This window comes from Coturnix japonica, chromosome 2 (genome assembly GCF_054131305.1).
Source record: "Coturnix japonica strain WE chromosome 2, WE-NBRP24, whole genome shotgun sequence".
NCBI classification, from domain to species: domain Eukaryota; kingdom Metazoa; phylum Chordata; class Aves; order Galliformes; family Phasianidae; genus Coturnix; species Coturnix japonica.
In genome coordinates this window covers 129224287-129250762 of record NC_140664.1, presented here as the reverse complement: position 1 = coordinate 129250762, position 26476 = coordinate 129224287, and the positions used below count along the sequence as shown (strand labels likewise).

At 34.7% G+C, this 26476-nt stretch overlaps 1 protein-coding gene across 1 annotated transcript in view; it reads right to left on the bottom strand.

The window, feature by feature from the left end:
- The window catches only part of LOC107308909 (uncharacterized), a 70730-nt gene that overhangs the window by 25040 nt on the left and 19214 nt on the right, over positions 1–26476 (bottom strand). The window contains exons 6-7 of the mRNA XM_085539268.1: positions 11535–11667; positions 8164–8240 (exon numbers count right to left, since the gene is read on the bottom strand). Of these exons, the coding sequence (XP_085395394.1) occupies positions 11597–11667 (71 nt within the window). The 3' untranslated portion in view covers positions 8164–8240; positions 11535–11596. The remainder of the gene's footprint in view (positions 1–8163; positions 8241–11534; positions 11668–26476) is intronic.

Sequence of the window (26476 nt, the reverse complement as noted above, 5' to 3'; positions counted from 1 at the left end):
TTGTGTGACCGGCACATAGGAAGTGACTAATCCAACTCATATTGTTTTTTCTCCATAAGAGTGCTGATAAACTCTCCATTAGGACTGAAAGCGCCTCTAGGCTCTGACAGTCTTGTTGCTATTTAATCCTAAATGAAGTATGTCTTATCAATTCATTCCATGCCATGACCCTGGTCAAGGTTAGATGAGGGTCTAGCTCAAAAAGAACAAGAGGTAGTTAGAAGCATTATTTTTCCTTGACTAAGAAAGCAGTGAAGTACACAATGGTAACAATCCTTTTCTGCAAATATGTTCCACAAGATATGTTCCATTTACTCATTAAGAGAATATTCAAATTTTTTCAGTAACATTTTAAAATTATATTAGGCTCTTTCTTTCCTATACTTTTTAAAGATGAAATTAAAGTAAGGGTTTTATGGTTTTTTTAGTAAATCCTGTCTATGGGAAATCCATTTAAATTAATGCCACTCCTTTTTCAAAAGTCTTTTAGTATCAAAGAAGAAAGTGAGTCACATGGTAAAATTGTTCTGCATGTTATTATGGAGATGAGCCAGCTCTCCTACTGTCTGTTAATGCATCTGTCTAGTGAAGAAGGAAAAAAAGAAAAAAAAAAAATTCCTAATTCTGGGGAACTGATCAGATTACAATAGTTTTCATGTGAGGGCTTTGATTATTATTATTTTTTCTAAGAATAAAAATTTATTTTTCTCAAGATATGTGTAACAGTGCTCCAGCCCCCCCCACTTTATGCATTCCCATCTGGCAATTCTTCTCTATATGTACATTGCACTTCCTGATTAATTGGCTATTGGGTCCAAAAAAACCCACCAACTATAACTGATACACCATTCATGAAGTATTACAAGGCCAGTGAACTGTCAGACTGCTGCACCTTTGAGAATACTGTTACTATCTGCCAAAGAGAAAAGTACTACACATTTTATTTTGTAGATTTCTAAGCTAAATTGTCACTTGAAAACAATGGGACTGTGACCAAGGTTGCCAACAGAATTTCATCATTGTGCTAAACTGACTTGTACTAATTTGTTGACTTGTACAACAACAACAACAACAAAAAGTTGTTTGATTCAAAGCCAAGATAAGTTTCTTTATCATTCTATGTATCTAAAGATAGAGCCTTGCAAAGGGATGGTGCAACAGATGGCTGCAATCAACAGAGAAGACAGGCAAATTATGAATAGATAGACATGGGAAAGAAATAATATTATATGTTCATATACAAAACACGGTCTTCTAAACTCATTATCCACCTTTAGATTTGTTTTGATTAAAAAAAAAAAAAAATTACAGGTGTATAAGATTCCTGTTAGTCTCAGGGATAATTGGACATGTCTATCACTCAGTAATAGAAGAGTAAAAATCAACATCTGCAGCCCTGTTGGGAAGCAGGCTGAGCATAGTCTGGGTTCTAGAGTACAGTCACTAGCAACAAAAGAGTGTTAACACATGGCCATCAACACTGTTATACCAACATATGTTTCTATTATAATGAACGTCAAGCTCACTTAGAAAAAATATTACATCTATCAAAATTGAATGGCCAGCTGAAATCCTGAAAATGGCCTTTGGGATAGATTTTGACCATTAATTTCACCAGTAACATATGCACATCTGTTAAATAGACTGATTGATTTATCCAGTGTCTATTTCAGCAGTTATCCTACTATCCTTACTCAAGACCAGAACTGGAAATGGAAATATGTGAGGCTAGAAGCACTGAAGCTATACTACAAGGTCACAAGAGGAAACATACTATGGACTTTTTGTGTGGCATTGAACAATGTCAAGTAATCCAAGCAGCAGAAAAATACTACTTTTTATACAGTCACTCTAAATGCAAGTGAACCTCTCTGAAATTATTCATTCTAAAGTTCTGATCATCTAATTTTCTCTGTGGTAATTATAATAACAGTAGTTACAGATTAGTTTCATAGATTTCAATAGTGGTGTCTAATGCTTAAGCTGAGCAGGTGCCCAAGTGTTTTCCTGATTGTACCATCGTAATGGTATTCTCCCCTTTGCTCACAGTCCTTTGGCCTGGCCATCACACCCAAAGCCCTCATAAGGACTGGTAACATAGTCATGCCAAATACTATGATTACAAGTCACCTTAACCCATAAATAGTAAGCATCCTGACAGTTTCTTGAGCTCTAATCTTAATAACAAGACTGTGCATTACCTCCTCAGTTCCTTCTAAATACTGTGAAGTTTGAGTGACAATAGTCTTCAGGTGGATTATGTCTTTGAAAAGTTTCTGAGTGACTGACCCCATGGGCCAAGAAGTGAAAAGGGATTCTCGGATAAAGTAAAACAAAACAAAACAAAACAAACAAACAAACAAACAAAAACAATCAAACAAACAAAAAACCCAAAAAAGCTACCTGTCACCAAACCCTCAAATAGTGAAAAAACACTATTTTTATGTCATTTCCGCCCAAAAGGTCAACTACATTCAGGATGCTAACTGCATAATCAGCATTCTCTGGCATTTAAATGTAGCAGATAAAGACCTAACTGTTCCACTCTTCATAATGAAATCATGGAAAAGTAATAGTTGAAAAATGATTACAACCAAGGATTGCTGAACTACTGTAGGTACAATATTCAGCATGTAGAGAGATTAAAGTCTTGTGCAATCAGTGCCTAGAGATCACGTCATTTCACATCAATTGGCACAATGAATCTTTTATATAACGTGAATCACAGTCTAATTGTGACTTTGATTGCATCTACTGTTGTTCTGATCACACAACTCCAGCCCACAGAGGAGAAGAGGGAGTTAAGCTATTGTATAGAACTAAAGGAAGGCAGAAAAGCTGTGCAGCATGAAGTGGCTATCCACAGCATATGTACTGCTAAGATTTGCTGAGCAATTTAACATATATATTAACATATATATTGACATTATCAGGAAAATTAGAGACTATCTCTTCCAAAAATAGAAATATATAATTTCTGAAATCAGCAGCAAATTTCCAAGAAACTCAGAGTGGAAGCCTTGTTGCCGGGATAGACACATTTAGGACAACAAACTCTCCATTTGCAGCAATTCAGGCATAATGCAACTGCCCGAGAACTCTTACAACAGCTGGCAGAAAGAAATAGTACAATATGCCTCAAAGACATTTCTAAAGATCAGGTTAAGTCATACATTCATCATAGATCATATTTCAAAACAAAGAAATTGATTCTTTATGGAAAGCGTATCACTTCTATTACCATAATAGCTGAGATATACAAAATTTGTGATGCATTTATTTCCGGAACCTAATAGAACTATAGTCTTCACTTTGCAAGTGTAACATAGAATACCAGCTGGTTAAGGAATTTGTCCTAGACACTGCAGGAAATGTATAGAATAGCAAATAATTTCATTCAACTCTAAGTGCTGTATATGTTGTTGTCTCTAGCCCCTACTTGCTTATTGGTGAACCATTTGGATGCAAGTCATTATTAAATTCATTCCGAAACCATTCTGTTTCTCAGCCTTGGAGGAAGAATATTTATGATCTAAGACTACCCAAACTTTGATTAGTGCCAAAAAGAAGTCTAATCATTGTAAATGAAAAGCAGAAAATTCAGATTTCACATAGGATGAATAGGATTTAGTAGATGTAAATTCATTACGGTTTGTATTGTTACAACTAAAGACAAAGAAATAACTTTAAGCTGATCTTATGTGTAGGTGTTTGGTTGTGGGTTTATGTAACATCAGTTTAATTTTAGATAGATGAATGTGTAAAGTAATTGAAATGTTTCTAAAGAACAGATAGAAATCAATGGAAATAAATACAAGACAAAGGCTGACATATCAGTTGGCATAAATTAGAACTCCATTGGCAGAATTACGCTATGTTTACCTCTGCTAGACGACTGTTAAAAGGATCCTGAAAATAAAATTGAAATTTAAAAAATTGCTATGCCAGCAAAATTTTCTCTTATAAAGTTAACTGCTTACTTCAGAAATTTTAAATGTTTCTTGGGCTGGTATTTGTTCTAAATGTACTTTTTCTGTTTGCTTGCTTGTTTGTTTGTTTAAAGAAGACATTCTAATCTAGGATTATTCTTTGGTAGATGCCTTTTCCATTTATCTTTGATGCACTGACTGTCAACCATATTTCTTTGCACATGACATCTTCTGACCTACTACAGTATATAATTTCATGCAAGTTGCCTAAATGTGAGTACGAAACTACCATTGCTACCTGAGGACCTGCAGTTTATTAGCATGAAGTTAAAACAAGTTTTTTTCAGTAATCTGCCACTACAGTGCACACTGATGTTTACTTAACAACTATTTGGAAATATAAACTTATATTGAACTATATTTCATTGCTTAAAATTCAAACATTAAGTAGATAGAATATACAAAATCCTACATATAACTGCTTCTGAACTCTTTTTGTGTTGTTTCAACTAAAGTTAGAAATTGATTACACCAAGGTCTTCCTTGTCAATTATCCTGGTAGGAGAACTTGTCAAAACACAGGAAAAAGCATATAAAATTTTATCACGGGATTATGTGAATAATAAAAGTATAGTTTGTCCATTTATGCAGAGGGAAGAAAGCAAAAACCTCAGACTTGGTGATAAGAATGCCAAGTAGAATTCCTCCTTATTGGTATCACAAATCTCAAGCACAGTACTGTTTACTGTGCTTTAGAGATAAGAAAGGAATATGGTTAAAGTAAAACAGCATTGCTGGCAATGTGGATTCCATCAAGCCAAGAGCATTTTTACTAGATAAATTAAACATTATTTTTTTATCCTCCCATCTTGCAAGGACTCAGTATCACAATGAGAACTGTAAGTACAGTCTTTTATCAGGAACAGAATAGGCTAATAAGCAGCATAAAAATATAGGCTTGCCAGAAGTAATGGCCTTAACTTCTGGATTTTAAAAAAGCTCAGATTTCCCTGAGGCAGTCTCCATTCTCCTCCCAATAATGAAAAGCTTCAGTACAGAAGATTCAAGAAGTCATACAGGTATATCCTACATAGCTTTATCATACAGGAAAATCATTTCTACAGAAGAAACTGAGTATTACTTGTAAATGTCCTTTGATTTGTCTGGTAATGAAGGAAGATTTAAACCTCTTGCTGTGAACAAGGAGCATTCATTAATTAGTTTCATAACAACAATACGAAAAAAGATGCAAACACAAGTTAATGGCTCATGACAGATGCCCAGGTAACAAATCATAGAACTAGACACATCCTGAACCATTATTATTTGCACAAAAACAGGTGAACTTCTGAGAGGTAGGCAGTCATGCTACCAACACATCACTGTAGTGACAGACAGACTCACTACTGCAAGCAGCATTAAATTAAAGTGACATAAAAAGTAATATGATATCTCAAACTATAACACATCAATAAGCTGATTACTTAAGCAAAAGACTGCATAGGGGTCTATGTGCCAGTGTGTATGCATTTAAAGTACTACACATACATAAGTTACTCAGATACTGTATTAAATTCAATAAACTAAACATGAATCATTGGGCACATTAAATGAATTGCAACCCATAATCATCTAAGTAGCAATAAGACATTCATTTAAACTGACCTAGATGGATTGTATACAGGGTTGTTAAATAAAATGAGAATACAAGTTACAGGTTAGAATTCTTGCACCTCTTTTCTGGTTGAAGTGATTTTTATCAGTCAGTAACTGAAACTGTGCAAATATCCAGCCTTTCGGGACCTTCTTAGCTAGACAATGGCTTATTGGTGCAGTTTGTATGCATATTAGATCATAAATAATACATTTGTGTGAAATCCTCTGAAATCCTGTACTTCTGAATAGTGGGGAATAGAAGCCAGCACAGTATTGATTATGAGTGTACAAAATATCCACCTGAGTCTGATATCTCCAGACTTTCAGTATTTAAATGAAAGCAAAACATTTGTTTGTACTTATTCAAAACTGCTCAGCAGTTGCTTGAATATGCTTTACTGTCTTATTCAGGATGATTTCATGGTTCAGAGAGGACACTACTCCTTCACTCAAAGGATTTATGGAGAATTCATCTCTCTAAATGTGAAAGTCTGTTCTTTATGTGAGTCATTCTAGTCTTCATGTGTAATCCATAGAAACATAGCTACTATAGGCTCTGAAGTCTAAGATAGAATTCTTCTCACTTTGAAATAGACATTTTTAATACATCAGTTGGATTGAATCCTAAAAAAAACCCTACGTCTCCACAATGAATATAAAAGGAGCTTCAGCAATAGCTGTCAGTGCTACATATGTTTAAGGAAGATGAGGTGAGTTTATTCCTAAAATCTACTCGGCTTTGCTGATAACCTTCTGTATGGCTCTGGAAGTCTAAGTGTTCTAAAAAAAAAAATAATAATAATAATAATAATAATAACCAAGAATCCTATTTCAGACTTCATTACTCCATTGATGACATCTATTAGGCAATATCTGTACCTTTCTGACATCTATATCCATTCAGGGTGACTCATAACATTAATCTTTAGGTACATGTGTTCTGCCTACCAGCCTATCTGTTCTGTATGTTTACTGCTTAGTCTTCAAAGCAATTGTCACTTTTTGTGTCAGTGTGTAACATACCTGAGCCTCAGTATCAGAAGTACCTCTTAGCACATACAGGTAGTTAATAAGGAATTGTAATCATACCATTGGCACCATCTGAGGTTATAGGTAATGTGAATAGGCAATGAGAGTTTATATATTCTTCTTTGCTGATTTAAGCCAGAAAACACAACTTCACAAAAATAAAGGAAAAATTCAATGGCTCACTGCTCCATTACTAGAAATGTTTCTGTTATTAGTAGTTGAAAAATACAAATATAAGCATATTCTTAATGATTAAGAATAATCATTAAGATTATCATAAGATTATAAAGAAATGTTCTTTAGAAAGGTATTTGGAAAGGTTACTGAAAACAAGAGTGATGGCAATATATATATATATATCTTGTAGCTGTAATGTTAATGCTGAGTATATAAGACAAGAATAACTTTTAATATTTAAATTCTGAATATTTTAATGCTCTGTGAATTATGTTTTAACCGAAGCCAGCCATGGTAATAAGCTATGTGTCATTGCATGACCTCAGTCAGTGTGCCCATGAAGGAAAATGAAGCAACATTACACAATAAAAATGAAATAAGGAGCATTATAAAGTCATTACAATATATCATACTTTCATCAAATTGGACATGATTTCATGTGCTTAACTCATTCTGTATCCCTAGTACTAGTGTCCAAGGAATAAGTACTTTTTGTATCACTTCTGTAGCAAAGCGTGGCAAAAACTTGATTACCATATAACATTCATTTAAGTCAACAGTAAAACATTTTTTAAACGAAGTAAATTACATGTTACAGGTCTCCAAAATAGCCTGTACTACAGCCATCTCTCACGTCAGGATACACTTCTGAACTAAACTCTGTGAAATTAAATTGGACTTGCCCAAGTCAAGGAGTTTAAATCTATCTTGAGTGTCCTTTCATTACAATACAGTCATCCTGATTGGTACAGATCACAGATTAAGACATCAAAATTTATCTGTTTACAAACAAGTTAAGCTCCCATTACTGTCAGTAGAGATCTAATTGTATACATTTAGTGAAAGTTAAAGTTCAGTTAACTCTAAATCATACACTTACATTTGGATGATTATTTTAGGCTATCCATAGAATTGTTCCCAGCTTATTATGTGCAAAACAATTTTAAGACCTTTAATTGAGTTGATCCTGATTTATTTTTTGTCCTATTACTCTCTTATCTAGGCTTGCAAACTACAGGCTGTGGGATACTAAACGTTACTCTGTAGTGTATTACTCTGTAATGTATTTTATTCCATTTAATTTATTACAATATAGTGTACACGAACAGCCATGTCTGATATAGCTCTCAATTTTCTTCTCATATTGGAAGTCTATACTTGAAGATCCTGTGCGACCTGGTGTAGGGAACCTGCTTTGACAGGGAGGTTGGACTCAATGATCTGTAGAGGTCTCTTCCAACCCCTAAAATTCTGTGATTCTGTGATCAGTCTATTCACAGTTATTCTCAGTTTATATCATGAAAAAGACTAATCAAAAATGAGAAAGTATGTCCTGTTGCAGGTAGCAATATCAAGTTAGACCTCAACTTACCATAGGTTATATATATACATTGCCTTCTCTACTGGACATGTCCAGAAGTTGGTATTAAATTTTCCAATAAATAATTTCTGTGGGGAAAAAAAAGAAAAGGAAAAAAAAAAAAAAAAATCAGTTCTCAACAGGAAAGAATGTCTTGTCTTTGAGAAACTTCTCTCTATATCTGCCCTGGCACCTCTCCAGCTGTCTGTATAGCTGCACATGTACAAACTTGTGCTCTCTGCAGTGCCATTTATTGTTCAACACAAAGTGTTCGTTGCCAGAGCTATATCGCTGCCTGCTTCAGATAATAAGGAAGTTATGCAATAATTCTAATATAGTTCCTGTACTGCGGCTTCTGAAATACTTATGTCAGTTGAAGTATATGCTCATTTAAAATAACTGATGTCATCACATGCAAGTTTCCATGAAATTTCTGGCATATTATCTTGTAAGCAGTGATATGTTAATTAAATTATTATCTATCAGTAAAGTTTGGAGTGACTGCTGGATAGTCACTGACAATATGGCATTCTAAAAGTTTGTTCTGGGGAAAAGATGCTACTAGCTTATAGCTAGTATTAATCCCAGATAAAAATAAAATGTTTTTTTAAAAATTCTAATACCATGAAAAACACTTTTATCTGAAATTTTGGAAAGTATAAGTAGATATTTGATATTAAAAATGTATTATTTTACATATATATGTTGCATTTAAAATAACTTATGTTTTTCTTATATAAATATATCTGGAAATAATTTGTTGGTGATAATTTATTGCATACAGTATATTTTACAGAACCTCAGAATCACAATATGAATGATATTGGAAGGGACCTCTCATGTCTGTGTAGTCCAACCCTGTTACTTATTGGAGCCTCAGAGCAAGCTACTCAGAACCAGATCTGGGCTGATTTTGAATACCTTCAAAGATTTAGATATGCCTTTCCTTGGCAGTTTGCACCCCTACTCAGTCACCACTACAGTAAAATAAATAAAATAAAATAAAATAAAATAAAATAAAATAAAATAAAATAAAATAAAATAAAATAAAATAAAATAAAATAAAATAAAATAAAATAAAATAAAATAAAATGATGTTTTTTTATGTTCAACTGGAATTTGCTGTGTTTCAGCTCATGCCCATGGTCCTTTGTCCTGGCACAAGGTATCACTGAAAATAGCTTTGCTCCAATCTCTTAGCATTCTCCCTTCGGGTATGCATATACATTGATAAGATTCCACTTGATCATTCATTATTGAATGAATCCTACTTAACATTAGCATGAAAAAGTTAAATTTCTAGTCAATGTACAGTGAATTAATGCTTTCTATATATACTTACAGTATTGAGAAAAGCTGAATGGTTGTCAATATTAATTTTGGAAGAAAATAATTTAATTCCTATAAATGTAGTAACTCTATAAGGAGACCACTTTAGAAGAAAAACAGTTTTCATGGCAGCTGTGAAAGATACTGGAACCAGCAAACCGTATTCTGTTTTCAATAGCAGTGTGAAAAGTCTCACTTTGATAGAATTTCTTTCTACATTTTAGGAGAAAATTAGAGAAATGGCAAGCTATCAAGATGGTAACTTAGTAGGTGATTATCAGTTGAAGAGTTTTATCCAGCCAGATAAAATGCACATTTCTGCTGATTACATCTGAAGCAGCATATTGTGCATATGATTGCCTGCCAATGATTCCAGTGGCAGAAGGATTAAGTACTAATTTGCTTCCAAGGGTTGCCAACAGGATGACAATCTAGCCTCGTGTTTTAGCATCCACTAGAAAATTTGTCTGCCATTAGAGAAAGGTATGTGACTAGCTATGTAAAATCATTTACAATGCACTCTAAGCCACATTTGTATATATTATATATTTTATCTCCTTGATTCATTCCTCGCTTCTCCTTTTTAGAAATCACGACAGCATTTTGCCTCCATCAGGGAGAGCAGGTGAACAGCTTGAGCCATTCTATGCACCTGCATTAATGTTAAATCAGCTTTCATGAATTGTGCATGAGATCCAATATGTTATAGTCATTAACTCCAACATAAGGTAAAAAATCTTCTTCAGAGACAAGATTTTCTTTTACCATGTCAGGCCAGAAATACGTAAAAACTACAGAAGGTAATGACTCAGACCCTTAAGATCTTTCCCTTTTACTTGTAGTAAAGGAAGAACAAGTTTAAATTAGGAAACATCCACCAAAGAAAAAGAGATGAAGCTGTGACATACAGGCATAACTTGCAATTAGTTTAACATATTAAATGCTTTGCTGTCCATGGTCCATATCAGTCACTGAAGTTGTAGAGAACATTTATAGCTATTATAGAAAGAGTAAGACTTGTAACCTACATCCTTTTCCTTATTACAACAACCGTGTTTTCTCCCTGCAGAATTTTAACGTTGCCATTAAACGCAGAAGAGTCTGTCACTACAGCAGCTGCCGCAGGTTTCCACTCGAGGCTGGAAGCCGTAGCCCGGTTAAGTGCTTCCCTCTAGTGTTCAAATACCTCCCATACATTGGATCTTTTAAACCTGTGGGCCCGAGTTTATGTTAATTTTCATCCCTGGTTACACCCAGTACTTCAAACAGAGGCTCCAGGTGAAGATAACGTAGGATCAGTTTCACAGACTGTTTTATTTACAATTAAATGCTTCACTCAACGAGTTGAAATGTATTGCTTTTTCTTCCATGCCTCCATTACTGTGTCAAAGTTTAACCACTATTCACTTCTCACAGGGAAATTCCTATTATTCAGTTCCAGGAAATCAGTCATTAAATCAATAAACAAATAAATAAATGCTAATTCAGGCAACTCAGTGTGATATTTGTGTGCATTATTTCAGATATTATTTCAGATACTTTTCACCAGGTAAATTGATCATCAGGGTCCTTTCAGAAGCATGACTTAAAGCAATTCAAGTGCAGTGTGTTGACAGAGCAACAATTTATATTGTTTTTATGAATTAACTCATAATTACATGCATCATCTCAGGTCTACAAAATGAAAAATAATATGAATCAAAGTAAATTATTACGTCTATATTTTCCTTTTAGAAACTAAAAAAGTATGTGGAAATGATTTTATTTTTTTTTCTCAACATATTTTCAATTGTGTAAGATTATCATTTTCTTTTGGCAAAATATACTTGTGCACTTGAACACTATAAGCTTCTCATATAGCCATACGCGTAAGGACCTGCCTTATGTGAATGCTTCTTTTGGCTCCCAGAACTCAGATCTAAAGAACTTGGGTTCTTTAGATCACAGTGTCCCTTAATATAAGAACTTGGTATACAATAATCAAATTTGTGACTTGTCAGTGAGTGTGTGTGCATTTCAGAGTGAGAGAGAATACATCTGAAAATTTGACTTGCCATTAAATAACACCAGTGTGTTATCAGCTTTTCCCGTTTCTTTGTGTATCAGACCAGGAATTTTATGATGACAGTATTTTCTTGTACTTGCTGAAATAGTGAAGTTTCAGATCTTCATAAAACATAGATGCCACTGCAACAGAAAAGCAATAAAAATGAATATAAGAGGAAGGAAACTTGCAGCCTCTGTTCAAGTATATAACTTGTATTTGCTCAGGGCTATGATACTTCAGGAAATGGAGGAAATAAGGAGTAAAGAGAGTTTACAACTTTAGGAAAGATTTTATTTCTTATTGATTCAACTGAGTTTTAGAAATACCACTGTAGGCTTAAGAATATTCAGAACAGAATTATAGTGGGACTAATCTCAATTACCTTTATAAACATTATCTGTCTATCTACAGAAGATTATCAGAGATTTCTGCAGGTTTGTTTCTTCCACACCTCAGAAGATAAGGCTTATATGGTTGTACTATGTGTCCAGCTAGCTGTCTGCTGGTAATCATTTCCAACAGATTTCAAATACATAGGGCAGGAAGGAGAGAGCTAAAAGAGCTAAAAGAGCCTCCAAGAGCTTCCAATTAAAATAAATAAATAAATAAATAAATAAATGCTGTCTTGAAAGGGACATAAGAAAAGTTGAATATTCTTGTAGTAGGAAGATATGTTATGCTAAGACTCAAGAACTCAGTCATTTAAGGACAGATTACACATCCATAACTCATATTGTTTGTTTAAAGCTGTGAAATTTCCCATAGCAGTGCCTGTGCAATCAAGTGCATGACAAAGCCAAAAAATGCAGGTCCTTTGAATATGAAAAGAACATAAGGTGAGAGGTCTGCCTGTCTGGAAATAAGTGGCTGGCTGCTAAACTTGGGATGTAGAACATGGGTTCCGTTCTCATAGAACCTTGCACAAGTCCATAGTATCTGTACACCTATTTCTTCTAGAATGGCACTTGGTTATGCACCCACCATGTCTTTGAGAATCTGTGATTAAGATTCCCAGACGTAATATCAGAATAATCATTTATCTACGTCACAGGAATTGTGTAAAAATAACTGTGTTGCTGATGATGAAGCAATCAAATGCTGCAGCAGTCAGTTCCTTAAAACTGTATTTGAGATGGCTGATGGAACTATTTCACAGACAAAGAATTCTGACAGTTCAACAAAAGAAAAGAAAACAAAAAAAACCTTCTCTTTAAAGGTAATCTCAGGCAGGAAGTGATCTGAGCCTGTTCTTCCCCAGAAACTTTAACGTGCATAATTCCATGGATGTTTGTGTATTTAGTATCTTCTTTTCAAATCTGTATGTGACTGTGATTCAGATTGCTGATGCTTAGTGGGACAGTATGTATGCTTGCAAAGAAAGCCATTATGGCTTGTTCAGTGTCTGAATTCCTGTGTCCCCTTCTCACTGCAGTAGCTCAAGCAGCCTAACTCTGGTTTTTCCCAAGCTGTCCGAGAAAATTCTGACTTGTTCTATAGCTCATTGGCTTCTACATGCCCAGAGGCAGTTTCAGAGCTGTGCACACTTCTGGCAAGCAAACATGGGCTGAATGGTCATCTGGCAGGTTAAGGGAGCACATGTGATTTTGTACCACCTACATAATCATATTCCCACAGCATATTATTGGTTCTCTCACCATGCTTCTGAGTTTTTAATCTTATAAGTTGAAATTCAAGAGCTAATAAACTCCTGGCAGATCCTTGTATCCCCATAAATATATCACTGCCCATGCTTGTTACTCGTCACAGGCCTTAGACTGGCTTACCCAAGTTCTAGGACCTTGCTTCTTTCAGATTATTTGGATGTAATAGCAATTCTTCTACTTGACCAACTTCTTACATCCAATTAGCATCAATTTCACTTTTTGTTCCATAGTACACTTATTTTCTATAGACACTAGCAGTGAGTAATTCTTCTGTGAAGAGTGAAGTGTTTATGAGTTGAGCGTAATTGTGTCATGGTAGAGAAGCACAGGAGTGGTAGGATAGCACTGGGCACACAGGAGAATATGTAGAGAAGTACAGGTATTAGGGTAGCAAGAAAGAGGCTGCAGGATAGCTCTGGAGCCCCCAGAAAGATAAACAATTCACCAATACTAAGTTAAAGAAATGGAGTTATGGGGCTCCTTGCATACCTTACATGCAAAATTTGGTTGCAATATTAACTATGTTGCAGAACAGATGACAAAGAAAATGGTGCAAAAGAAAAACTGAACTACCTCAAGTGAACCCACAGTGAAGAAGAAACCATGAACCTCATACTACTCTGGGAAAAAAGGAAGAAAAAAAACACCATCAGTATCACTCCAGACAGCAACAGAACTGTGGGACACAGAAACTTTCTGCAATGCCTTCTGACTTCCTTCTGAGAAAGGACCAAGACCCAGATGGGCCATGGACAGGTCTGTATAATGATTTCGAGCATATAATTACTACTGAGCCCTTTATTTTCACTTTTATTTTACTATTTTGAGTAGTATCTTTTTCTTTCATTTTTCTGCATTTCTTAGCTTGATTATCTATTTATTTATTTATTTATTTTACTTTTTATTTTTCTTATGAGGTTTCACTTATGCCAATAACGAATTCTTGGCTTTATACATACAGCAAGTTTCTTTATTGCACGTCACAAGTTTTCTAATTTAAAAGAGTGACAAACAAATGAAATGATCACATAAACTCTTTAGAAGCCAGGTTTAGAAATGAAACATAATTGCATTAACATAGTGGAATTCAGTCTCTCCAATGCATTCTTTTTTTAAACTCCCAATACAACTCTCTGCTACTTAGTTCTTTTGTCAAAGACAACAAGAGATAAGCCTCTCTTTCACAGCATCAGTTTGGGTACTTTGGTATCAACAATCTAAACAGAAGCATTAATTCAGCATTAGAAAGAGAAGCTTGTGGGTTGTTATAACTTATTTAATATGCATTAAGGTTTATTTACTTAAGAATTTAAAGGAAATTGTCTAATGAAAGCAGTTAAGATTGGAATAGATTAGATATGATGGTTGTAGAAAAGCTTCATAATTGGAGCTTTTCTATTACAAGTTAACCAGAGTTAACAAATGAATAGTTCAAATGGAGTCAAGCTTGTCTTGGGGCAGTGGGATGGAACTGATGGCCTCTTCAGTTCTCTTTCAGCTCTATTTTCTGAGATAATTCTACACGTGATGCAGTAATATTTATTTGCTAGTTAATACCTTTCTCCTTTGTTGTATCTTGGACTGAGGCTAGAAGTTTTTTATTCTATGATAAAGAATATGGAAAACCTCAGTGACATATATGGAATCCAACTCACTGAATGAAAAACAGCAGTGAAACACTTCTGTAATGCCTGAATTAAGAAGTTACTCCTGTATGAATAATTTCTCCATTTCATTTAGTAGTACCCAATGAGTGTAGAATGATTTTTTCTTTTCTGAGTCTGTGAATATTCTCTCTGTAAAGATGACACAGATAAAGAAGTTCATCAGGAAGTTTCTTCTGCTGAAATGTAAGAATATCTGGATTCAAAAATATATTTAGTTAATCTGTATCCAGTGTAAGAGACAAAGGCTATGAACAGGACAAGTTATCAGTCAAACAAATACTACCAGGGGTCTCGTAAGAAAGACAAAATTTGTATATGGGGTAGTTGTGAAGAACTACGGAACTGCATAAGTTTTATTATGAGATGTTCTGAAGGTTTTGCACAGAATTGCAAAACCCACTACAAAATGTGTAGGGAAGCATCCAAAGGCAGTGGCAGAGAGCTGTGTGGGTGGGGTAGGAGAAGGTGTGATGAGGAGAAATAGTCAAAGGGGCAAGTCGCAGGCAAGCCCTGAGCCTGAACTCTGTACTAAGTTCTATTCCTACATAATTTCTAGGCAAGGATGCTCTCTATTCTGTGGGTGTGCACATGTGCATGTGTGTGCAAGCTCTGTTAGAAACCTCCAGGCTGGACTGTATAGGAATTTAAAACTTCAGAGTCTGGACAGACAGAAGGGCTGAGCCACTGTCTATATAAATGGAAGACTTTACAGGGATGGATTCAGTATATTTAAGAGTTATCAGTATAGGTCAAACAAAATAAAAAGCTGCTGTGAAGCTTCTGAACATTCTGTAAGCCTTGATTCAGCCTCTACCTACACTGAACATGAGAATCAGTACAACTGAAATACACACTATACAAACAAGCTTGTAGACATCTTCCAAAATTATGCATAATTCAATAGGAAGATATAATGTATTTCAGGTTTATAGCAATACCATTAGGCTCTACTTTGATTTTATTAAAATGCATTGGATCAGTATGAGAAAATACTTAATATATGCTCAGTAAAGCAATGAGAATGGGTTGTTACCTAGACAACTTGACTCACCTACAATACTAAAACCAAATGTTGAATCTCTCACAGGTAGAAGAAAAAGTTATAAAGAATATAAATTCCTAGGGTCTTCCTTTCTTCAGAGTCAACATTTAAAACATAGGCTTTAGATTCCAAACATGAAAACATAAACACATCTTTACCTACTCAAGGTATGTTTAATATTTTATTTGTAGAACTAACAGCTTTTTGGGGGAATATTTAATGATATAGATTGTACAGAACCCTCTATCTGTTTGTTGTTGTTTTTTTTTTTAATGTCACGTGTTATCTTGAAGTCCACCATTTTACATTCTGTTTTTTACACAGACTAGAAAGCTAAACATTTCTGTGAGAATAAAATATTAATCCAGAAACAAGATACTCAAGCAAGCCTTAACAGTGTATTATAAAGTATGAGAGTTCCCTCTGCTGGAACATTATGTTATTTCAGTCCTGAAATAAAAAGCATATGAAAATACATTCTTCTTAATTCAAACTATTTCTGAAACATCAAAATAATTAATTTTTTTCCTAGTTTCATAATAGTCATTCTTGCATTGTTGTAATGTGCACTGAAATGAAAGAGAGCAAACTAATGCAGACATTTTTGAGGCAAACATATCACCAAAATACATGTGCATTACAGTTGCAATGGACACATCTGGATTTCTACTTTATGAGCATTCATGCAAGTTGCAATGCTTCTAAACCACCATGTTAAAGGAATTGGTGTTAGCTGAGCAATTAAGATACTCCAGTCAGAGACTGAGCATTCAGCCACATGCTATAAAAGCCCACACAGGAAGTCAAGCTCATTTACAAAGTCTCCTATCAAACAACCCAAAATCTAAACTCCAAAAGGAATTACAACATTGTTATACTGAACTAACCATTATGATGCTAGACCAAACAGTCTTGGCAATGAGATGAAAGAAACTTAGGAGATAAAGAAATGGTTAAAAAGAAGTCTTAACTGAAACACAGAAATGTAGTAGAACTTAACAATCTTGAATCTATGAAATGTCTAAGAGTAACCCAATCACAGTGTAGAAGTGAGTAACTCTGTAGCAAGGGTTCATTACTATCATAGACAAGTACCTTCAAAAATACATCAGTGTAAAAATGGAATAGTATATATTTGAAGCAAGGTAGCAAGTAGAATTCTCTAAACTGTTCTGTGTATATCTTAATTCTTCCGGACAGTTCCTGAAGTGCTTCTCCATAAGAAACTACTGATCAGGTGTAGGTCATGTGCTCTCAGTGAATTACCACTGTAAAAAGAACACTAAATTTCACCTGCATGTTTCAACAGACTAGACTGAGGTTTTCCCTTTCAACACATGGCTCATTTCCATCTATTTACAGCAGTTTAAGTTTCATTTCCCTCATTTTATCCCATCATTTCAGGGACAACCTGTTCTCCTTCAGAAACAATTTGTGGTATTCTACATATTGCAACAAGCATGATGAAATATTTCTAAGCTCTCATTTCCTGTTTGATGCTGAATGTTTTATTCATTTCACCATGAACAGCTTACGAAAGAGAAGAAAAAAAAAAAAAAAAAAAAAGAGCAGAAAGCTTGCTGGATGCAACAGAAAAGGCCTCACTTAAGAACTGGAAATAACACTATAATTCAATAGTGCTTTGATGTCTTTTTTTAGGAGTTGTTAACTTCATATTAACTTTTATTAAGATATGTTTGTTTCTAGAAATTATAGTCCACGCAGAGAATAGTTGTACTCTGCCATAGCTTGCAAAGTTCATGAGTAAATAACATTCAAGAATAGCTTGTTGTTTCTGTAAGCATTTTACCTGATTCTCGTGTGTGAAGAAAACATCTTCTTTTACATTTTTCTTATCAGTTTCTAGCAGCTAGAGAAAATATTTATATTTAAGTTTGACTCCTTATGGAAAAAAAGGGCTGAGAGAAGTATTATGTCACTGAATTCTATATCTAGGATAATATAGGACTAGCTTAAAGAATGAGAAATCTCATTTCCAGGAGCATTTCACAAGGAACATAGCATAGAAACAGTTCTGGATGTTTGCTACTCAGTTCTTATCTGGAAAATTACCAGTGTACCTAATGAGACTTACTAAGAGGTAGATCTTTTCCCACATACATACTAATACACATTTTACAGTATTCAAGAAAATTGGTTCATATCCCACTCCAATCCAACTCGTTAAAAAAAATATTTCTTCCCTAGTAGATCCACTTGGACAGATAGGGAAATACAAGTTTTAAGTACTACTTCAGGGAGGAACATATCTGATAATCCTTGTAGATTAGTGGTTAGAGATGAGATTTTACATCTGTCTAGGCACTGACATGTCTTTCTAAGCAGAGGAAAAAGAATAATAACAATAATAATAACAATATCTTATTCTTCTAGGGTTTAAAATCCCATGTAACAGTGGGAGACATTCTGCCTCAATAAACCATCACTCTCGTGGGGTTTTTAATTACAATGGAGTAAACCAAATCAAGTTTTCAAGTATGCTGAATCCAAAGATGGCCATTAAGTTTTGGCATCCATGAATGCAACTTCTTCTATTAGAAAGCAGAGTATAAAAACAGAAAGGAAATGGTGTTGCTTAACCCCAGTACAGATTAATTTCTTGTTCCAACATGGCTGAGGCATGCATTAAGAGGTAATAGCAAGTAATTACTCCGAGGCGGCTGAATGCAGCCCAAGATATACGTGAGTACAAGTTCTGTGGAAATGTTGTTAACTTGAAGTATGCAATAGGCCATATAAATACTAAATCTTTTTCTCGTAAATTCAGTCCTGAAGACCCGGTTAATCTGAAGACCTTTACAAATACATAAATAAATAAATAGGATATTATTATATTTTAATTATTTAAATATAATAAAAAGATTCCCGTAAGATTCAAGTCCTAATTTATTAGATACAGGTATAAAAGAAAATGATTTCCTGATGGAAACTACTATTTACTCACCTGGAATGCATATTCCACCTTTAATCATATTCAAAGAAGGGAAAACTATTTCTATACAAAGGGATAAATCACTCAGTAAACATTGGGAGATGCAAGATGAGACAAGTCTAAAGATGAATCATCAGGATTGTTTTGTTGAGTCTTTGTAGTTGTATTCTCATTTATCTAGAACACTCAAATGGCAAAAATCACAATGACCACGTGCTAGTTTCAGAATTTTCCCTTTACATTCCAAGTAATACATTTGAACTCCTATCCAGCTCTGTCTGACTACACTGTTAAGCTTGCAGAGGTCAAAGCCTTTGACTAAGAACTACTTTTGTACTTCATTCAACCCATTCTAAAAAGAAACTCTACAGGAAAAACTGTAGAGGCCAATGATAACCATGAGATTTTTATAATACTGGTTATTGTAGCCAGGCACTGAATTATTTGGGGCTCTTGTCTTGGCCAGTTACATCTAGAAATTGCTGCTTACTAAAGAGTTACAGAAAGCAATACATCAGCTTAACAGGCTAACCTCTTAATTAAGTCAGAAAATCACACATCTAAATTCATGACCAAGACGCTTTAAACACAGCAGTCCTGTCACATTTAAAATGTTTTTTTTTTGTTGTTGTTGTTTTGTTTTGTTTTTTCTTTTTTCCTTCCTTATCTTTTCTTTCTCCCAGCATATCCTAATAGTCACATTGCAGAAATTGCAGAAATGCAGTCTGGGTATGTTGGATATAACGTGTAGAAAATGGGCTAGGATGGCTCAAAGTGTTGCAATCAACAGCATGCAGAGCACCTGAAAGTGAGTTCTAAACAGCATTCCTCAGGAGTCAATGCTGAGGTCAGTCTGCTTAATGACTTTTTTAATGGCTTGAACTATGAAAAATAATATAGTCTCAACAAGTATATAGAAAATATAGAGAATATTAAATTGCGGGCTGGGGCAAGTACTCTGGAGGGTGAATCTCCAGTTGGAAGATTTTCAACAGACTAGAGATATGGAAGCTTTCACAAGCTTCAAAAAAGCGAAAAGAAACTCCTGTAGCATGGATGGAAAGGCACCGCTCAGCTGCACAGGCTGGTGTTACCAGCTAAACGACAGTTTTGCAAAAAGACCTGTTGTCCCAGGTAACATGAAAATGAGTCAACATTGAGCCTTTACAGTGAAGAAGACTTATTGGCCTCTCTCTATTATCTGTGGTCAGCAAGCAGATCCACGGAAATTGTTATTCTCTTTTATACAGCACTTGTGAGAACTCACCTAATATGCTGAGTCCACTCTTGAACCTTCCAGCACAAAGAAAAAGACAATGTCATACCAGAGCAAACTCAACAAGAGTCATGAATATTGTGACTTAGGTGACTGAAGCACAAAATGTGTAACTAGCAACTGTGAAAACTGGATTTGTTATCCTAACAAAAGTAAAAAAAAGTACTGTGCTTTTGTAGAGTAAAACCTAAGTGATTTATGTTTTCAACTCAGCTATGGAACAATAGGAATAATATCCATCAATTGTAATTTTCAGTTGTATACCCGAAGATCAACCAGCAACAAACACATCTTGAAAAGCAGCCTTTTGAAATGCAGCTTTGAAGCCAGAATTTAGATGAATTTAGTAGAAATTCTGAGATTAATTTGGCATGCCACACATTGCAACTCTTTTAAATAAACTCTGTAACTTCTGCTGGATTATTCTAAAAAGATCTACTCACAGACAAAATCAGGCAGATTGTTTAAGGGTAAAAAGGCTTCCTGCCAGGACAAAGAGCTCATTCGTTCCTTTTGAACTCAGCATAGCAAGGAAATGGCCCCGGGGCACTGAAAAAGGGAGGAAAAGAGAGGGTGTCAGATTGCATCGCAATGTAGAGGAATGAAGTGTGGGGTAGCTGTGAATATCCTCAGTTCTCCTTGTAAGGTCATTGTTAGGTTCAATTTGATTCCAGTAAACACAAATGGAATTTATCAACAACAACAACAACAAAAATTGCTGAAATTGGCAGAAATTAAATGTACAATTAATTGCCTAATTCCTGAAATGAAACTAAGAAACAAAACAAAAACTGAGCTAGCCGCTAAAAAGCCGTTGCCAGTTATTGTAAAGTGAGGTGTCTAACTTAGTTATAGGAAGGGTGGAAAGTATCTCTTAGCTCACTGTAGTGTGTAAAGTGAAACCACTCAGTGATACTCTGAGTAAGAAAAATGAAAGTTAGGAACAGAGCATTATGATTTTGCACAGTGAAAACAACGAGAAACTGTACTATGCAAAATATTTTAGATAAACATTAAGAGAGATAGAGAGATTGTATTCAACTGTCAGTGTCATTGGAGTGCTGTGGCTTTCAAAGCCACAAAGCTGTCTAAATGTTTATTACATAAGCATCAGGTTTTCTGCTTAGTATTATGATATTTTTAAAAGCACCATCTATTTAAACTATGCTTACTGGCTTTTCAGTCCAACTAATATTTATACATACAAATGTATATATTTATATATTCCTAGACCTAAACACACTATGTTAGAATATCTTGCAATTATTTTTTTTTACTATTTAAAATATCTTCCTGAATTCTGAGAATAATAGGAATCAAAATAAGAATGTATCTCACACTGAGAGACAAGTAAATCTGCTACTTTTGGATGGTTTAAAAGATTCTGGGATTTGGGAAAGTTGCATCTGTAGTAAATTAATACTATTATATAAAATAACAGGGATTTTAAAATACCTGGTAATACATAAAATAATAAAAGTACTATTTCAAGAACTTCAGCAACTTTGTGCAAAAAAGTTTAAACTCACTGACAGTTTGTTTTATGATGTTTTTTATTCATAAATGAAAGTTTCATACTATTAAGTTTCCAGGTTGTGTGTCAAGTGAGGTGCATATTTCCAAGGGCAGTTTTTATATTGTTCATTGCTGATGATGGTGAATTTTGTCACAAGAACTCTTTAAAAAAAAAAAAAAAATGATTGTTATTGCAAGTCAAAAGAGATCAGTAGTGACAATCATCAATATTGAGTAGACTATGAGTATCTTTCAAATGTCCTTTTCTCGGAACTGAAAAAGTAGACTGGCTTTATTCTCATTACACTTGGTACCTCAGTTTCCCATTCATTTTGCATCTCAGCTAAGATTTCCTAAAGTACAATGGCTGGATGGAAACAGAAATTGCAGAGTGTTTAATACATGTGGCAATTTAAAAATTATCCTCTATAATTTTGCCATCTGCAAGCGATTAAAGGCAATAACATCTATGAAAATCTCATTAATGTTTTCAGTCTTATTATAAAATCAGTGGGTGCAGGTACTCCAAAACCCCATATTAACACTTCCCACAATAACTTGGTTCACTTACCACATTTTGAAAAATCTATTTTAAATACCATATTAATATACTTGCCCTGCATGCATCACTCCCTAATTTAAGCATACCTGCACTAGTGCCATTAACCTAAGTATTTTATGACAAATTAGGCTTCCACTGTCTGGAGAAAAGCACTGATATTAGTTCTCCTATGTGAAGCAGAATAATTGTTCTTTCCCATAACTTTCTAAATAATTTGCATTCAAACAAAGAATCATAAAAAAACTGGGTTTGGAAGGGACCTCTGGAGGTCTTCCTATACAACACCTTGATCAAGCAGACACCTAGAACAGGTTGCCCAGAACAATCTCTTAGTTTTTTAATATCTCCAAGGAGGAGACTCCACAGCATTTCTGGACAAGCATACAATGGTTCCTGGCAGAACCTCTTGCATTCTAATTTGTGCTCTTTGCTTCTTGTCCTGGCACTGAGCATCACTGAAGAGAGACTGGCTTCATCCTCTTTGCACACTCCCTTAAGGTATTTACAGACATTGATAAGATCTCCCCTGAGCTTATGCTTCTCCATACTGAGTAGACCCAGCTCTCTCAGCCTCTCCTGGTAGAAGAGATGGGAAATTCTGTGGCCTTCACTGGGCTCGCCAGTACAGAGCGAGTACTCCAGAGTGTGGACTCATCAGTCCTAAGCAGAGATTACCTCCCTTGATATGCTGGCAATATTTTACCTTGTGCAGCCCAGAATACTATGCGCCCTTTGGCTGTCTGGCTCATGTTCAACTTGATGTCCACCATGATTCTCAGACCCTTTTCTTCCAGGTTGCTCTGTGGCTGGGTGGCCTTAGTATGTTCTTGGTGCCTGGAATTGGTCTTAACCACATGAAGGACTTTGCACTTCTCCTTGTTGAACTATATAAGGTTCTTGTCAATCCATTTCTCCAGCCTGCTCACGTCCTTCTGGTTGGCAGAACCTTTGACATATCAGCCTCTTCTCCCAGTTTTGTGTCATTTGTAAACTTGCTGAAGATACACTCTGCCCCATCATTCATAAGATTAGTGAAGCTGTTAAACCATAGGAGACCCATAACTGACACTTTGGGTACACCATCACTTGTTGACTTCCAGTTAATTATTGTAACACTAATCACCATTCTCAAGGCCCAACTATTCAGTTTTCAGTCCAACTGTACTTCTGCTCACACAACCCATACCATACTAGACATGGTCTAGTGGGAGCTATTAGTAATAGGTGAATGGTTGGACTGGATGATCTTTTAGGTCTTTTCCAGCCTTGGTGATTCTATGATTCTATGATTCTATGATTCAACAAATCTCACCAGAGACTGTGATCAGCACTTGCAGGAAATATTTTGAAAATGTCTCAGCCTGGATGCCAAAATAATCATGAGTAAATGTTTCACATTACAATATTGTTAAATAGATTATATGAACCACAAAGTGCTTTCAAACATTAACTCAGGAATGTCTGTGACAGAGCAGGATCTTTGCAAGAAATATCTTGCAGTGCAAGAAATGAGTGAGAATTCTAATACAGATGCTTAACCTTCAGGAATAGAAAGTAATGTGAATTAAAATATATGGAAGGAAATGATAGCAAAAGTGATAAGGAGGAATCATGCTCAGGCTCAGCTTAGAATATTCAACTGTTTCAATAGCTTGTACAGTTATTTTAATCAAGGGAGATATGGTTGTGAGAACACATGAAAAAGAAGCAGCTTTTATTTTACTGTCATTTCTGGATTTAAGACCACAACCCAGTTTAGTTTAGTTAATAAGCATTGAAGAATGCTTTCTTTAAATCACACTTTTCAAAAAACTATTAAAAAAATCCTAAAATCACCAAATCCAGCCTCAAACTTCCTTTTAAGTTTGTATGCTAGTACAAATTATACTTTATCATCATTAAATTTCCTTTCTTTTACACTGAAATGAAGCATGCTGGACCAGAACTGGGCCTAATATAATATAATGTTAAAATATTTTCTTTATGGTGAGTTATTGTCATCATTAGTCTTCACCACTCTATATCTAGATATCTAGATATCTAACATCCTGATATTCACAAAAAATATTGCATGCCATTACAAAACTTCATTTAAGTTAAACTGAGGTAACATAATACATGCTTTTAAGCAATTTGAATATATTTCCCAATAAATAGATACATATATCTGTCACAAAATGTTAATATTTTCTACACTTCCTGGTAGATATTTTACCTTTATCATAAACTATGACAAATTTGCAGAACCAATAGTAGAACCAGAAGTACAATGTATACTATTTAAATGTGTACACAGTTTATACATCCTTCTGCAGATCTCAACTAAGAATGCTACTTATAGTTAATTGTGATAGGAAAGAGTCTACCCATTTCATATTTCTGAGTCTCCTGTGTTAATGGCTAAGCTCTAGCTTGGTTATTCCTGCTTTGATTTATAACAACTCTCAGCAAATATAAAACCTTAAATTCCTCCAAATCAATACAATACTGATTTTCCATGACCAGTCTTTAACATAAGTTCCATTTTAGTGCTTTAAAGATGAATTATAAGCTAAATTTGTATCGGGATAAAGATTTAAAGTAGACATTAAAGTCAAGGTTTCATAATTTCCACAATATCCACCTTCTCAAACAAGTGAAAGTAAAATTTTTGAGAGGCATGTTGCTATCATTTCAGCTACAGGATGCTGTTTGAAGTTCTAAGAAGTATGGTTAGATATTTAACCTTATAACCTCAATAATTCTTCTCAAATTACTTTTCCTGATCAACAGGAAATCACTTTCTTTTGGGTGTGGCTTTCACTTCACTTTCAGTGGATGGACTTGATACAGAAAGGTATGCCGTTTCAAAAAGAAATAATAATAAAAGAGTTCATACCCATGTCAAAGAAAAATGTAAAAAAAAAAGGAAAGAAAAAGAGTGAAGGGTTGAGCAGGAAACACCCAACCTGCACACTTCAGAGCCTAACAGAATTTGATCTTCTAGCACAACTTTTTATATTTGCATAGAAATAGTGGCAGTATTTAATTACTTCATTTGAGAAAATTAGCTTATTTCCCTCTGTCAAATCAGCACAAAAGGGCCAAAACACAACAAAACCGGTATTTCTTATTCTCAGTAAAGCTTCTGTAGCTTTTTTATCTTCAATTAATTATTTTTCTGGCCTTTTTGTGTTTGAAATGTTTTAATTAGAAATACAACAGAATGGAAGTTTTACCACATCACTGCTATTTTTTAAAAAAGAGAACCACAATAGAGGGAAAAAGCATTAAAGGAAGAAAGCTAAATAATTTCAGATGCCTCGTCATAGTCAGGAATGGAGTTCCAGTGCACAAAAGGAAGAGACAAAATTACCCTGAAGTATGAAAGCTTATGTAGAAAGCTAAGTAGGTAGGAAAAAAATGAAATAAATTTTCAAACACAGACATCTGTCAGACATCTTTTATTATAGGTACACTAAATTTTTTTAGGAAGAATAATTATGATTTAGTCACAAGATAGTATACAACAGCCATTTTGCATCTTCCACTGGTAAAGGGAGAAAAGGAAGGCAAAGATAAAGAGCTCTGGCAACCTGCATGCAGTTCTTCTCCTTTGCCAAAACACTTTTCAGAATTTTTCCCATGGAATATATGTGGAAGATATTCCATATATGTTATATTTTCCAGTGTTTATTCATGTCAATCAAAAAGCTAACCTGAGTCAAATATCACATATAAAGTTCAGGATGCTACTGTTTGAAGATGTTTGAATTAACATAATATGTATGTTAGAACCAGACACTTAACCAGCATGCTTAAGTATACAGAAAGTGATATATGTAGGTTGCTCCAAAAGTACTACCTCTTATTTATTTCCATTGAAATAATATCAGGTACAAAGAGCTGTATGACAGAAAAAAAATATATATCTGCTAAAAAATGTTATTTTTCAACATAGCTGCCACTGTTAGCCCACTTGCATGGATGAATGGATCAAGATGCTCTCTTCACTTCATGCTGTGCTGTGAAGCACCATCTAGAACATCTTGTCTCTCACATAGCTGTAATCACTGCTGAAATGCACCACAAATCACCTCAGTGTGCTATCATTCACTGTTTGGATGTCAGCTCTACATACCTATCCAGCTACTTTACTTTTCCACAGAAAAGAGACAAAAGTCATTCTTAAGTCCAGATGTTAGATGTCCTATGGCAATTCCTGAGAGCTGTCAATACTAAGTGTAGAACAGACATTCTCTACCATTTGTACAGGAAAATTAGCATAGAC